Source organism: Labrus bergylta, chromosome 10, assembly GCF_963930695.1.
Source record: "Labrus bergylta chromosome 10, fLabBer1.1, whole genome shotgun sequence".
Lineage (NCBI taxonomy): Eukaryota > Metazoa > Chordata > Actinopteri > Labriformes > Labridae > Labrus > Labrus bergylta.
The window spans coordinates 20,994,422-21,010,005 of record NC_089204.1 but is presented as its reverse complement, the minus strand read 5'-3'; the positions used below and the strand labels follow the sequence as shown (position 1 = coordinate 21,010,005).

Genomic DNA, 15,584 nt, shown 5'->3' with positions numbered 1-15,584 from the left:
GACATAAACCTGTGTTGACTCTTTTTGTGTTTTGGCATAACTACTATCATTGTTCATTTATTCAACTCTGGTATCTTGTATTAGTGCTTAATCAGCCATCCTAGGTGACTTGTTGAAAAACAAGGGCTGCTCGTTCCCTTATAGTACTTTGTTAGTTCCTGGTGGTGACTGTCCCTGGACTCAACATATTCAGTGGTGGTTGTATCATAGCAAAACCAGGGGTGTGAACTTTAATAAACTTATACCACCCAGACATAAAACTGTTTTGACTCCTTGACTCCTTTGTATTTTAGCATATCTACCACATTATTGTTACGTTATATCTGGTATTTCACAGGCACACTAGTTGTTGCCCAGCATTTTGTTCAAAGAAATCAGAAATATAACAAACAAATCATCAGTTTTATAGTTAACAAGGCCTTATTTATCTTTGACTAAGAGAGTTTAACACACAAACACTTTAAATCATGTACCTTATATTAGAATATGGGATATATTAACAGTTGCAGCATGCTGCTCATTAAAAGGATATAACAGTGTTTTCATTCACCAACAGGACGTGACAGAGCCATGGACAAAATGTAATGTTAAAACAGGCAAAAAATTTGAAGCAATTATTGAAAAAAAATGAAAACAAAACAATGTTTATTTCACCGTTGAATATATACAGAAATTAAAATGGAAATTTAGCCATCTCAAATCACTAATATAAATATTCAGACTACCCACCAATGGGTGTGTTAAAGAGTCCAGCCTGAAATGCACACACCAGGTCTACAGATGGTTATTTATACACAGATTTGTGGGTATTTGGCCTTATTTGAACCTAGACACAAATAGTAGACGCTACAGCTTTTCAACAACATCACTTCCTATTTTTACATAATAGGTTTTCCAGTGCAGGGTAAAATCCTGTCTGTTAGGATTTTTGTTGCTGTACCTACATTATATATAAGAAAACTACATCAATATTTTAAACAATGGTGTGCAGGCAATTCCTTTCAAAGCTTTCTGTACTTGAGAAACTTAAATCATGTATAAACACGATGGAAAGCACCGATACAGCTGGTATACAGTGGATTATTTTACACATAATATATCAAGTCACTGTGGCATTAGATGTCTGACGTTGTATTTTGAAGTGTCATTGTACTGTGTCATAGGCTTGTCTGCAATACCACATGTTCCCACTCCCACCTTTCCATTCACGCTTTCTGGAGATGCAAATATGCTCCTCTTTACCTACAAAAACGGAGAAGAGAAGAAATGTATTATTAAGAATCTGAAACGATACAACAATTGACAAATGGGTAACGTCCATTTATAGATGATGAGCTGATGGATAACCTTTAAGTTAATTTTAAATAGACGGTGTGCAACTTGTTTAAAGTTGCCTAGCAATTATCAGTAACATGCTCTCAAAGTATGGCGGGTTGATATGGCCTAAATATTAAATCTCAGATTTTTCCAAACCAAACTCAATTAACGATTCAAATCAATTTTTCCCCTTTAAAAAAAACTAAACATAAATGATAAAGAAATTACTAAGACTAATTATTATTAATTTTAAGAATAACATTTTAAAAAGCAAACAGAATTTCACTTGAATTAATTAGCCTTAATTCAATAAATGAATACAATTCAGTTTGTTCTCCTTCTTAAAATGCACACCACAAACTTGTGTTACTATATAATGGACCAGTAGTGCTTAAAATGAAAACATAATGAGTACATATTATATTATTGCGCCCTGTTTACTCAATGCATTCATGACAACCAAAGAAAACTTACCTGTCCTTTCTTGTTCTTTGAGTAAGCTTTGTTGTTGAACTGTTGCCACTTTGATTTTTGCTCCTCTCTTTCTTGCTCCAATTCCTTCATCCTAACCACCTTCTTCTGAGCTTTCTTCTTCTTGTACTCTCTCTGCTCCGCAATCTGCTCTTTCCTAGAAAGAATGACAAGCAAGAGAACCAAACTGAGATCTGTCCAGGATGTAAAAAATACAATCAACAACTTCCAACAAATTGGAGTAACATGATTCATTGAACCAGGAGACAACTAAAACAATTAAACATGGGTTTATTATTTCATGCCATAACCTCACATGTTCAATGAAACATTTTACTTTAATCTTGAGAGCACAAATGTAGGGCCTGTCTCCTTGGTAGATGCATAGAAACATTCTCAGGGTCCTTATCTTTCAGCCAGTGCACAAGGATCACTAAACAGCCATGATGTAGGTGCTGCACTTTAAGTGCATACTTGAATTTCAAAGAAACGTATGTCATAATGCTTCTCTGTTTGAATATTAATTTCAGACACAAACAAAAGTTATCCAGTGATGAATTTGATAAACCTGGCATAGAAAGGGTTACATATGAGGGTTTATATAATTTCTTGTACTCAGGTCATTTCCAGGCAAAATTAAGCTGGCATCGTATTATAGTGGAGTTGTAAGAGAAAACTGGGGTGTGGGAGTTTAGTCTACTACAAGGTTAACCACCATCACCCTCGGTGCTCGGCATCACAAGTACTAGTCTGTTTAACAAATCATAAATATTTTTAAATTTTGGCCCTCAGTGCCGGATAAATGTTATAAAAACTGCAATGCAGCCACCCACCTTTAGCCAGGGCTAAAGCCATAGACTAGCTGGAGCTCCCATTAAAATGATCCCCTACTCTACTACCCAGAACTCAAAAAACAGTGAAGAGTTCACATCTCGTAGGAGCAGCACAGTTCGGCAGTATTTAGAGCGATAAAATTGAGATTAAAATGTAAATAGAAAGGGCTAAATGATATATAGTGTTTTACCATCGCAATTGCGATGTTAGAAAGTGCAATAGTCATATCCCAGGATGTACAATGCCTATCATGTGACCCAAAGCACGTGATGCTTCCACTTTCTATAGTTTGAAGGAGACGCTGCTGCTGTCACATACCCCAGCATGATGCTTGAGTCAGATGCTCATTTTCGGAGGCAGATTTATAATGAGTGTATTCCCACTATCACCTGCATCTGATCGTTAACGCTGTGCCAACATACATGGACCGTTAACCCGCCCAGATGTATCACTGATTGTTTCAGCACTTTGGTCAACTGTGGTTGTTTTAAAGTGCTTAACAAATAAAGTTGGATTGGATACTTTCAGTGGCTATATCTGCAATGCGCTCAGTGAAACTGGGTCAAAACAGAGCTTTCGTTCAATCAGCTGTAACAATCACCAAGTTGGTTGGTCATGCAAACTCAATATGACTTTGAGCATGGTTAAAATGGTTGATGACATACAAGCTAAACAACTGCGACCAATAAGTTTATCAAGTTTACATTGAAGCATGTCACTACTCCTTTTCTCTTTCCACATGTGAAAAACGCAATATACATATATATATATATATATATATATAGATATTTATCAGAAAGAAGAAATACCGCAATGTTGTTTTTTTCAGATATCTTTAAGCTCTACTGTGTCAGGTTAAACTGGCATATTGACTGGAGCAAACGTAGCACATTAGGCACACAGGAAGTTAATCTGCAGGGAGGGCTGAATATTGGAAGAGTGACTACTGTTAAAGTTAGCAACACTCTGCAAACCAAATGACATTGTTTACCCGCAGCCAGTTTTAAATAAACCATGCTTAATTTGTACCACTTCCTGAGTGCCTTCTTACTTTTAGTCTAGTTGTTAAGTCTTAGTTAAACTCTCTGTTTTACCGAAAAGAAAATGAGTTGCCTAGGAACATCTTTAGCACTACAAGGGACAAAAAGGTAAACCATTAACTTTTAATTAACAAAACACCAAGGAAAGTAAAACAGACATCAAGGGGAGATATGGAGAACATCTTGAGAACACATCTGAACCCCGTGGTTCTTCTATAGTTGAGAGTAAAAAAAAAACTCACTGTCTCTCAACATGTTAAAAAACCAAGACTGTTCTTATACTTTCCTCAATGTGTGGCTAAGCAGGACTTCAGAATAGATTTATTTATATGACTTTAATTCATACCTTGATTTTGGCTTGCCACCATCATCGTCAGAACGTTTCCCCTCCTCCACTGCTTTGAGGTTCAGAAGAGGAATCACTTCAGCATTCCCATATCCAGAGAAGGTTACAGCTGCGGTGCTGTTCTCCCGGTCTATCTCTTCAATTTCAGCCTCATACACCCTGCCAAAGAATCACGTCTGTAAGCAGGTGAGTATGAGCCAAATACTCAAGCTCTACTTAAGATTAATAAACTAACTTGTGTTACCCTTGAGGTCACACATGCAGACAAAAAGGGCAATTGCTTTTCTTAAGTGAATCAATCGTTCTAAGTTTATATACAGCATACTCTTTTTGAAGGTGTTCACGTCAAATGCAACAAATCAAATATGTGACATCTTAAAGGAATTCAGTTCAACAATTAGCAAACTGGCAGAACCTGATCCATAATACTAGTATTTGAATGCAGATAAACAACTCAATTGGCATTTGGTTATATGTGATTATTTGTTGAGTGGAGGCTGATGATACTCACTGTCCATCCTGACTCCACGCAGCCAAACACCTGTCACCCACTTTCCAGCCGACCTTCTGGGGAACTGTGTCTGTGCCATTAACGCTGGAAGCACTATCAGTGGGTTGAGAGGTCAGGAGATCTGTTGTTAAGTCTATGACTTCCTGTAGAAGAAATATCATCAGAAAGGAGGTCAGATTTTCATTCCACGGAAAACTATGTCTTAGAAATTTGTAAAAGAATGGACTTTTTTTGTTTTCTATGGTCAGACATCAACAATTTGAGCTAAAGACCCAGCTCTTACATGAATACCTACTACCTTAATGATGATGGTTTCGATATCATTGATGATGATGGTTGTCACGATTGTTTTTGTTTCATAACAATGACTTATAAAGATGGTTTCTATACAGTTTAGAGCTCTCAAGAACTGCCGTCAATGCTGTGCTTTGCCTGACAGCACCTGTTTCTCCAATCGGACTCAAAGCTGATCGTTTGCTCTTACTGACATTGTTCCCTTTTTTTCTAGATCCTTGCTTGTGTTGTACTTACTCTCTAATGTACGCCGCTTTGGATAAAAGCATCTGCTAAGTGAATTGTAGAATTTCGGGGAAAACTAGCCACCACATGAACCATATACACTTAAAAGTCACAAGATACACAATCTGCAAACCAATACTAGGTAAAATTGTCATGTTTAGTTTAAAATAAAGGACTGGGTAACTGGTTACTTCTTTTGCACCTACATACAAATCAACCAACGAGAAATAAACATCTTAATTGATATTTAATTCTGACACTATGATGCATTTTGCACACAACAGACATGCATACCTGTAAGTCTTTTTGAAGTTTAAGGAGGTCTTCATTGTCTTGGTCAGTGGATAAGGCAACTTCCACTTGTTGCAGCTGGGCTTTATAGCTACTTAACTGTTTGAGGAGGTCTTCAGACATCTGTGGATTGACAAAAAAAAAAAAAAAAGAAGACAAGACAAGCTTTAATTAGCACGGTACCTAAAGCGACGGGTACACCTTGAATAAGTGAGGTAGCACACATTAGCAACGACTTAACCAAAAATGTTTAACTTAGTGCCATGACGTTGATGTAAAATAGGTGAAACCGTATTTACTCATAATGGGAATGGGGAAAACACAATATGCTGCACTACATTGTCGTTAGCTTCACGCTACAGTGGCTAGCAAGATCCCGTGGCCTTTTTTCGTCGACGTCAATATTACAGATCACACAGTAGGGGCTGCTGCTAGCTACGAGCGGGACATTAACAATCATTAAAGACGACTGGTGTTTTCTCTTACCTCTATGTATTAGCTGTTGACCTATAAATACCGCAGGCGACTCGATTGTTTGCTAAAAAAAAAAACGACTGCTTGAAAGAACAACGGTGCGCTCGCCTTCATCGGATACACAAATATACCCACCGGAAACCCGTCGAAGCCTCCTCTCGCGATAACATCGAAGATCTCATGCCCAGTGAGAAGCAGCTCGCGAGCGTCGCCCGCGGCAATACTCGCAATTGCATCTACAGTTTTCTGTTAATTTATTTATTTCTTTGTCTCGAAGCTTTAACAAATAATAATAATATATAGACCAAGATTTGGACATACTGGATAAATTAACACATTATTTAAAATATAATACAGGCAGATGTGACTGTGGCTATTTATATTTATATTTTTTTATTTATTAATTTACAGAAAATGAGTACACACAGGATATTCTGATCCACACTAGGTGGCGGAAATGCATCAATTTGCTGTTTGACAACCCAAAAAAACCTCTAAAAGGGCAAAACTAGACAAATAGGCTACATGTAGCTTTCATTTACACACACGTTTGGGAGTCTATTGTTGAAGTACAATCAGTCGACAGTGACTTTAGCCAAACTGAACAACTTATGGTTGGTATTGTCAGACTGAAGGATGGAAATAAAGTTAAGAGAATGATTTAACATTGACACAACAACCGTAATCACCTCAATCTTAATATACTAGCCTATGAAATGATACCTATCCATAGAATTGTACCATTTGTGGTAATGAGACCATTTTCAAACTATGAAACTTTCAACATTTTCAATGTAAAAATATTGTTTATTTGGGAGTGCTCCAATATGTCACATCTTGCATCCCCTTTCCCTATCTGTTTTTTTACTGCTCTCCCCCCAATATAATGGTAGGGGAAACACTGGCTCTTGTTGTTCTCTTCTACTATCAGTGATTTATCCCCTCAGGCTGTGATGTTCTTTGTGGATCCAGACATTATTTCAAGCAATTTTTCTTTCAGGATGTATCAGAACATTTTGCTCTTTAAACGGAGCTACAGAACAATATAGACCGTACTTGTAATCCATTGTAATTCAATAAAACTACTACAGATATTACTTCTATAAATCTAAAAATATTGTTAAAGTCATAATCAGCCAATGCTTTCAGGGTCCGACAGGAAAACAAAATGCTCTTAAATCTCGAGCAGCAGATGAACTCCGCCCACTCCCCTTTCCACTGAAGTGAAGCCAGCATCACAGATCCTCAGCGTCAGATCAAGCTCATATAAAAGACGCACACTCTACTTTATTCACAACCGATGAAAAAATCTTCCTGAGCCAGGACTTTCTGCAATGTAAGTCTGTTTTATGAAATGTCTTCTAAGGGAGTTAACTGCAAGCTTTTTTTTCTCTAAAAGGGTAATGGATGAAGATTAGTTTTTCTGAAGAATATAACTTTTTTTTTTTTTTTTGTATAGTGGAAATTTGGAATAAACCAAATCCCCCCCCTTTTTCATTCACTCGTTTTTTTTTCTTTTTGCAGTATAAGGAAACATTTCTTAATTTTTTTCCTACAAATTGTACCCCTGACAACAGAAGGAGCTTTCTTTCAACAATATCGTCTCGTGAACAAAATGAAAAGACTAATTTTACGGATGCCGTGTTCTCAAGTGGATAATAAAAAAAGACTGCTGGCATAACCGACACCACAGCTCATCCTGATGGGTTGTCTGAACTTCACCGGTGGAAATGAGACTCTGCCTGGCTGGCACCCTTATACTGTGCAGACCTCGGTGCCTGTAACAATCCTGGTGGGCGTCCTCTTCCTGTTAATTGTTTTTGGCAATGTCATGGTGGTGATTGCTGTGATGACAGGCAGAGCCCTCAAAGCCCCTCAGAACTTGTTTTTGGTGTCTCTTGCATGTGCCGACATCCTAGTGGCCACATTAGTGATGCCATTCTCTTTGGCAAATGAACTTATGGGTTACTGGTACTTTGGTAAAGTGTGGTGTGAAATTTACCTGGCTCTGGATGTTCTTTTCTGCACCTCATCCATCGTCCACCTGTGTGCCATTAGCCTGGACAGATACTGGTCTGTCACTCAAGCTGTTGAGTATAACCTGAGAAGGACACCAGGAAGGATTAAATGCAAGATCTTCATAGTTTGGGTACTTGCGGCCATCATTTCCTTCCCTCCGCTTATTACAATGAAAAAGGACGAGGGTAGAAAAGACAGCCCTGAATGTAAAATTAATGAGGAAAAGTGGTACATCATATTCTCCAGCATCGCCTCTTTCTTTGCACCCTGCGTCATCATGATTATGGTGTATGTCAAAATATACCAGATTGCCAAAAGAAGAACAAGAGCCCCACCAGGTGAAAGACAAAGAGGATATGGTCACTCAGGGAACACTGAGAGGAAAGATGAAGGCGAGGAGGAGGAGGAGGTCAATGAGCAAGATGTGGAAGAAGAGCCCTCATCATCTGATGGCAATGAAACCATGCTATGTTCCATGAAGAGGAAGAAGGGCATCAGGACAACTAAAGTGGCTCAGGTGAAGCCTGGAAAAACCTCTCCGAAGCCAGAGGCACTGCAGTGTGTGAGAGCGAGCAAGTTGAAAGGAAGGCAGTACAGAGAGAGGCGCTTCACATTTGTTCTGGCTGTGGTCATGGGGGCGTTTGTTCTCTGCTGGTTCCCATTTTTCTTCACATACACACTTATTGCTGTGTGTGACACCTGCTGTGTGCCAGAGACGCTGTTCAAAATGTTTTTCTGGTTCGGTTACTGCAATAGCTCCCTGAATCCTGTTATTTATACTATATTCAATAATGACTTCAGGAGGTCTTTTAAAAAGATTCTTTGTAAAAGGGAAAGGAGAGTTTTATGATTAAATCTATGAGTGTGAATTTCATTAACAACATTTTTAGCCGTGTTGAGCAAGGCTGTCATCAGTAAATATAACATTGAGTAGATATTTAAATATCATTGAATATTTGAAAAATGTGACCAGTACTATACCCGACACCTGTGTTTAAATATTTGATGTACTTCTACGTCAGTTTATGTTTTGTAATATTAAATCTTTAAGAAAAAAGAACATATTGTTCAGTTTGTTTCACCAGTTTGACTTCAAATGTTTTCACTGTATAGTTGTGACAACATGGCTGATACATTTTCTACATTCATTTGTTTTGACTTGGAATCAATTTTCAAATGTGTCGGTCAATTATCTGAAATCGTCCCTTACTGCTCGGGTGCTCTGTAAGCTTCTCAAATCAGAGCCTGATTGTCATCAAAGAACATTTTTATTTGTGAATTTTTGTACAACAAAAAGCTTGATCAGAAGAAATGTGGACATGGCCAATAATTTAATTGTGACTGAACAGAGTAATGTTCTGATTCAACCCATGATTAAACAGAGGGAATTGAGCTAACATGATGCACATTATGTGAAAACAAAGCCTGTCCCTGTAGTCACCGACAGACAAAGATAAAAGCATACATTTGCACACAAAAACAACAGCAAGACCACATGAAGGCAAATAGTACCCAAACTATGTTGTCCAAGTACCAAAACCATCTGCTTCCCTAATAACAAACATGTGAACAAGACAATTATATGGGAAGAAAATTACGCCTGGGAGGTGCGGCTGGCACGACAATTTATCATGAATTATAGCCCTTCATATCAGGATATCATTAAATCATCCCCTGGAGTCCAGCAGAAATCATGCAGCGATAGGAATATGAGTAGCTTCTGCAAATGATACTGGGAGCTTAATATCCACACAAGCTTCTCTGAGTGTTTTGCTTTTGCTAAACCGGATCCGATATCTCCATCCTCTGTCTCTTAACACCTTTCTTTACAACAGCTGCTTCTTAACAATAACTCCTTAAGCACTCTGTGAACCTGAAATACATCAAATGCATCATCCATAACTGCTTTAACACAACAAACATTTCCACAGACCACTGCTCATGTGTACAGTAACTAGCAGAGTGTTTCCCATGACTCATGCTCTCTGGGACTCTCATGTTTTGAGATTCCTGTGGTACACATGTTCGGGTTCAAACCATGGCTCTAAGTCTTAAAATACAACATCCATTTCTTACCGCAAATGGTAAACTACAGCGCTACTGTATAGCTGAATAAGTTCCCACAGACATACTGACACTGAAAAACTGGTATTTAAGCATCAAAAAGAATATAAGTAAGATGGAGTGTCAGTGTGAATGTGTTGTAACTGCACAGTGGCATAACACATCTATTCACATTAATCCAGGGATACTAGACAGTCCTAAACATATTTCCTCTTTTCTCAGATCCATGGAACGTCAATCTGAAGTTTAAAACATTAAAGTGCATTAACTGGAATCTGAATGCTTCTCTTAATTACAGTGACAACTGTAATGTAGTTTGGTGCTATGCTTGAGCAGCAGGATGCAAACAGTACATTTGTAAAGCATGTTTTCACCAAGCAGTCAATGAATGAAATGCTAAAATAACTGATGCCCATAAAGAATAACACAAATATTGGTGACATACCTAATTAATCATGTGATACTGAATGTTTCTAAACATGTAATATGTTTTAGTAAAATTGAGTTTTCTCTGAAGCCTCTTTTCATCATGTCACTGTAAATCATGGTTGGTTATAAATTATACAACAGTTGGTTGCCGTTTCTATTTTCAATTTGTACACACACACACACACACACACACACATACACACACACACACACACACACACACACACACACACACACACACACACACACACACACACACAGGTCCGCGTTTGCTCTCTGCCGAGACAATGATTTATTCCCCCCCTCTAAATGCCACTTCAGACAGTCACGATTTATGCTTGTGACACCACGGCTGATAAAACTATGTTTTATAAACTGCTCTTGGCAGTAGTTCCCACAACTTTCACACAGATCCCCAGTCAATCCTCTCCATTTCCTTCAAAGCTCTACTGACTATAGCTCAATGAGTGCTTTTTAAAGCTGCTAGTCATGTATCACAAAGAAGCTTGAGAACTTAAGAGGCAATGAAAGACCACAGAGAACACACACACACAACACACACACACACACGCACACACACACACACACACACACACACACACACACACACACACACACACACACACACACACACACACACACACACACACACACACACACACACACACACACACACACACACACACACACACACACACACACACACACACACACACACACACACACACACTGTAGTCAGGATCGTCAGACAGAGACACTGAGCCCATACTTACCAACTTAAATAAAAGCTTGTGACGAATACTGTAGAGTGTTTTTAATTGAATGTTAGGTCATTCATTATGAATAGAGTACACTACCTCACACACACTGGGGCATATAATACTTTCTCCCTTCTGAATTGATAAGGCTGCAAGATAATAAAATTACATTCTGAAGGATGGTAACAGCAGACAGATCCAGTTTAATTTTGCCTCATGCAGACTTCTTCCACTATACTTCTCACCAATGTCTCTCAAATTAAAGTTTTAATCTTCTTCTTCTTCTTTCATTTTTAGCTGAACTAATTTTAAACCTTGTTTTTTGGGGGGAGTTTAATACATTAACATAATGCAGGCAAGTATGTAAGAGATAAGTTAATTTTTCCAACAGATACACATGCTGACCAACCATGAAAGTGGGAAAATGGAATATGTGTATGAGATTTTTTTTCCGGAAATACTTGCAAAGCCACATTTTCCAGGCTGCATCGAGTGCCCATTTGTGATCGTCAGTGCTTGAGAAAGTGATTATTGTGATCAGGTTTTTTTTTCTCAGCTCAACAAAAAAGGCAGAACATGCTGGAAAGAAAGAGGCTCAAGAAAACCCCGAGGAGGGAGGACCGCACTGGGAATTAAGAAAAAGCAAAACACACTGAGGATGTGGGATTGACTAAATATGAGAACTGTACCAACAAATAGTAGTTCATTTTTTAGGAAAGCCACTACTTAACTTAACCAAATGTTACAGTAAAAGGACAAGAGTGTATTTGTATTTTCAAGGCTGTTTACATGATAAGTATATAAAGCATATCTTTTATCTGTCTAAATAATAAAAGGAAAAAAACAATGCATCAAACGGAGCAAAACATGCGTGGGTAACAGACTTGCATTTAAATTGCAATATTTATCACATTTTGCATAAAAGGTTTAAAATCTTTTGCATCTTTTGCATTTAAAATCTTTGGTTCCATCCAATGTCCGTGTGGCTTTTTCTTCACATGTCACTAAGTCATTCCACTCAAAACAAAATAACGATTTAATTATTTTCTTTGGCCAGACTATCTCACTGTTTTGTCCTTAAATATGACTATATTAAAAATAAACACAATGTTTTATATGAAACCCTGATCTTCTCGGCTCTGTTTAACAACCAGGGCATGTTGGTGGGTTTTTTTCTGTTAATTCTGAAGGAAATGGGGTTAAAGGTTTAAGGCTCCACTGTAATGAAAACTCCAAAAATACGACTATGACTCTTTGCCTTCATGACCTTATAGAAATATGTCACAATAAGTTCAAAATGAAAGAAAGCCTATCTAAGAACGTCGATTCTTTACGCTTATCAACATCAAAAGTAGCGATAATGTGTCCTCTTCTAAACTCCAAACAACATCTTCAGCGGTGCTTTCTTGGCTCTACTTTGAATCCATAATGCTCAAGCAAATCTACCGCTCCTGGCACTACAATTCTGACATAGCCATATTGTCCTATGCTCTTGATCGTACATAATTTCAGTCTGGCCAGGTCCAATCTTTATGCACAAGCTCTTGCACAGACACTCCCACGTCCCACTCCACACATATGCTCCTGAATGATATCAGATAGCAGAAATAATAATAATAATAATAATAATAATAATAATAATAATGGGGCAAAACACAATTCCTGATAAAGGTGACCATAATCACACTTTATCTGTCCTCACCAGCAAAATGCCACAGTGTTTCCCCTAGGTTTACAGCTTTGGGGACACACACACACACACACACACACACACACACACACACACACACACACACACACACACACACACACACACACACACACGCCGACACAAACACTTTAAGGAATCTTGGTGTTCATGTGTTAATTTTAATGACAGATGTCCTTTTCTATCGGAAAGGTATCCTAAATGACTTCTTTCCCTGATTTCCAACTCTATCCACTATCCTATCTCTCCAATAAAGGCACAAAAAGCCCCAAAATTGTATACTGTTGTATAATAATATAATGGTAGGGGAAACACTGTGCTATGAATAAAAATCTTCCCTCCTCATGATGTAAGCTACCACACAAAACAAAATGTCATTCATGAACCCATTTACACCACTGACGTCTTCACAGACTCTCCCTTGTTACTCTTGTCATCTACTACTACAAGAGTGTGACATTTCTTTTCCACTGTTTTAGGAAAGAATCTCAGAAAAAATGGAAAAACCAAAGACTACTTACAGGGACACAGGAATTATAAGTCACAATTGATCATAATGTGAGCTAACATCATTAAACCAGGCAGATAGAGGGTCAAGCTATGGTTTGACCTATTTGTTGATAAAATCCAATGTTAATGAAAAAGAGGTACGTTGTATTTTAAGTGTATTATAAGTAAAAGAAAGAAGCTACAATTACCACATTTGGTATTTCTAGATATAACAATTATAATAGTTTGACTATGAGTGATTATTTTTTACATAATACAGTTTTAATGGGTATTAAATACATAACATAAAAGATGAAGGTGGAGAAGTCTTGATCAGGCACACTTGACTACAACCATATTCCAATTATGAATTATAGTTGTTAAAGTATGTCTAGAAAGACAAATATGTGGGGGGTTTTGTTACACGTAAATGATAACAAATACATTGCCATAGCAAAAGCAAAAGTCCACATGACTTGTGAATTCAGAGAAGAGAGTTCGACCATTTACCACCACTAGTCAGCAGACGGCGTTTCCTGTTGCTTTTTTGGGGTTTTTTAAGATAAAAGGTGATGATTTTCGATCTGAAATATAAAAGTACACCGAGTATATCTACACTCCAGAAAGGTAAATGCTTATTTTTTAAGTCATTCGCATTTTTGATAACTATTCACCGAGGACAACCCGTTTTAAACATCAATGACAATATTGTTTCAAAGGAAGCTCTGTAAAGATATATGGGCTAAATAATAATAATGAATATCATTTAAATGAATATTATTTATATTGTTATTTATTTGCATCATCTGTTTATTACCCCCCCCAGTGTCGCTTGCAGCTATTTTATATTTAGATAGCAAACTTAAATACTCCTGCTTATCTGAACATTTCAGATGTTTACTTTCATTCACATGTAAAAAAAAAAAAAAAAAAAAGAAAAAAAAAAGTTGACATTTAGTTTTAGAGAAACTCTGCAGGTGGTTTCGCAGTTCTTACCTTTGTTTTAAAAGCATTTCCTGATTCCTCGAATTAACTTTTATTCCATTAAAACAAAACCAGTCAAGTGCCCGGCGGAAGCCAATATTAGAAAATAAAGCAATCCGGAAGTGACACATCCCGCTAGTTTTTTTTCTTCGTACGAACCATAACCGGATGCGAACAAAATATGAGCGCGAAAAATGAGGGCGTGAATAAGTGAAGTTGTTTACTCTAGTGTGGTTTGTATCTTATCTTACCATCCCCTCCAAACAAATCTAGCATTATTTTTTGCCATTCAAAGACACTCATGTTGGAATTTATATTAAATATTGTAATGCATTCTCAGCTATTTATTTATTTATCTACACTTTTGTCTTGTACAACTACAGTTCATTGTGGTGTCTGGTGTCTTCCAGTTAGTAGCCTATAGGACACTACTATAGGATACTTGGGCCCCTAGGAGTGGAGATACCAGATAATATCTTAGGTAGGACAAAGCCAGCCATAAATGTATTCATCACGTTTTTAGTTTGGTAGAATTGCTTGGGGCTTGAATGCTGAGTGAATGGCTGTGTTCCCTTTTTTGCGCCAATGGCTATAGTTCATATCAGTGGTAAAGGCTCTTTGGATTTAATTTTGTTAATCCTTCATTTATCTTGCTGTTGGACTTGATGAGATTTTTCTGCTTTCAGTCAATACTTGTGATAATGTTAGATTGTGTGTGGTGATTAGGGATAGCCTTCCTGTTTTCTGGTTTAATTGAATACTCAGAGGGGCAAGAAAAGGTCGAAGAAACTTTTAAACCTGCCCTTTTTACAAGGAAAAAATAAATAACGATATGCCTTACAGCCTAAGACAAATAATTTACGGGGGAAAAAAAACATAATTAAAAAAACACATGCAGCTTAGGAGTTGAATTATTTTTGTTTGTTGTAAGGTTATTTTTTTTACAACTGCAGACTTTTTTGTGGCTGCCCAACAAAACTATTAACCCATGTTAACTATGGTCTTCCAGGAAGTGGAACACACCCCAGAATAACAAGCCCCCTCAGATGTAGAAATAATAAAATTATGCAAGAATAATCAGGCAGCCAAATCTTGATGGAAACGTACATAATTATATTTGCCTCCTCAATTTTGGAGACGTCTCTGGAAGAAATTGTGAACATAAAACACATGTTTCAAAATACATTCAAAAGAAGTCATTAGAAACAATGTTTATCTGTGTTAAATAAAGGGTAATAGGTTAGGATCCAAGTAAAGTGTAAACAAGAAAGCATTAACTCAGACAGGCAACCCTGAGGAGTATATCTTAAAATAACCCCAAGAGGGCTTT

The 15,584-nt window shown here is 37.4% G+C and overlaps 2 protein-coding genes across 2 annotated transcripts; one reads left to right on the top strand and one right to left on the bottom strand.

The window, feature by feature from the left end:
- Nucleotides 1–628: 628 nt before the first annotated feature.
- On the bottom strand, nucleotides 629–5,949 carry smndc1 (survival motor neuron domain containing 1). Its single transcript, XM_020630905.3, has 6 exons — nucleotides 5,816–5,949; nucleotides 5,333–5,452; nucleotides 4,520–4,662; nucleotides 4,009–4,167; nucleotides 1,792–1,945; nucleotides 629–1,242 (listed from the first exon to the last, which is right to left on the bottom strand). Exons 2-6 carry the CDS (start codon nucleotides 5,450–5,452, stop codon nucleotides 1,105–1,107), a joined length of 714 nt encoding a protein of 237 aa, XP_020486561.1. The 5' UTR covers nucleotides 5,816–5,949; the 3' UTR covers nucleotides 629–1,104.
- Nucleotides 5,950–7,054: 1,105 nt separating this feature from the next.
- On the top strand, nucleotides 7,055–10,439 carry LOC109981951 (alpha-2A adrenergic receptor-like). Its single transcript, XM_020630958.3, has one exon. It carries the CDS (start codon nucleotides 7,506–7,508, stop codon nucleotides 8,670–8,672), a length of 1,167 nt encoding a protein of 388 aa, XP_020486614.2. The 5' UTR covers nucleotides 7,055–7,505; the 3' UTR covers nucleotides 8,673–10,439.
- Nucleotides 10,440–15,584: the final 5,145 nt, after the last annotated feature.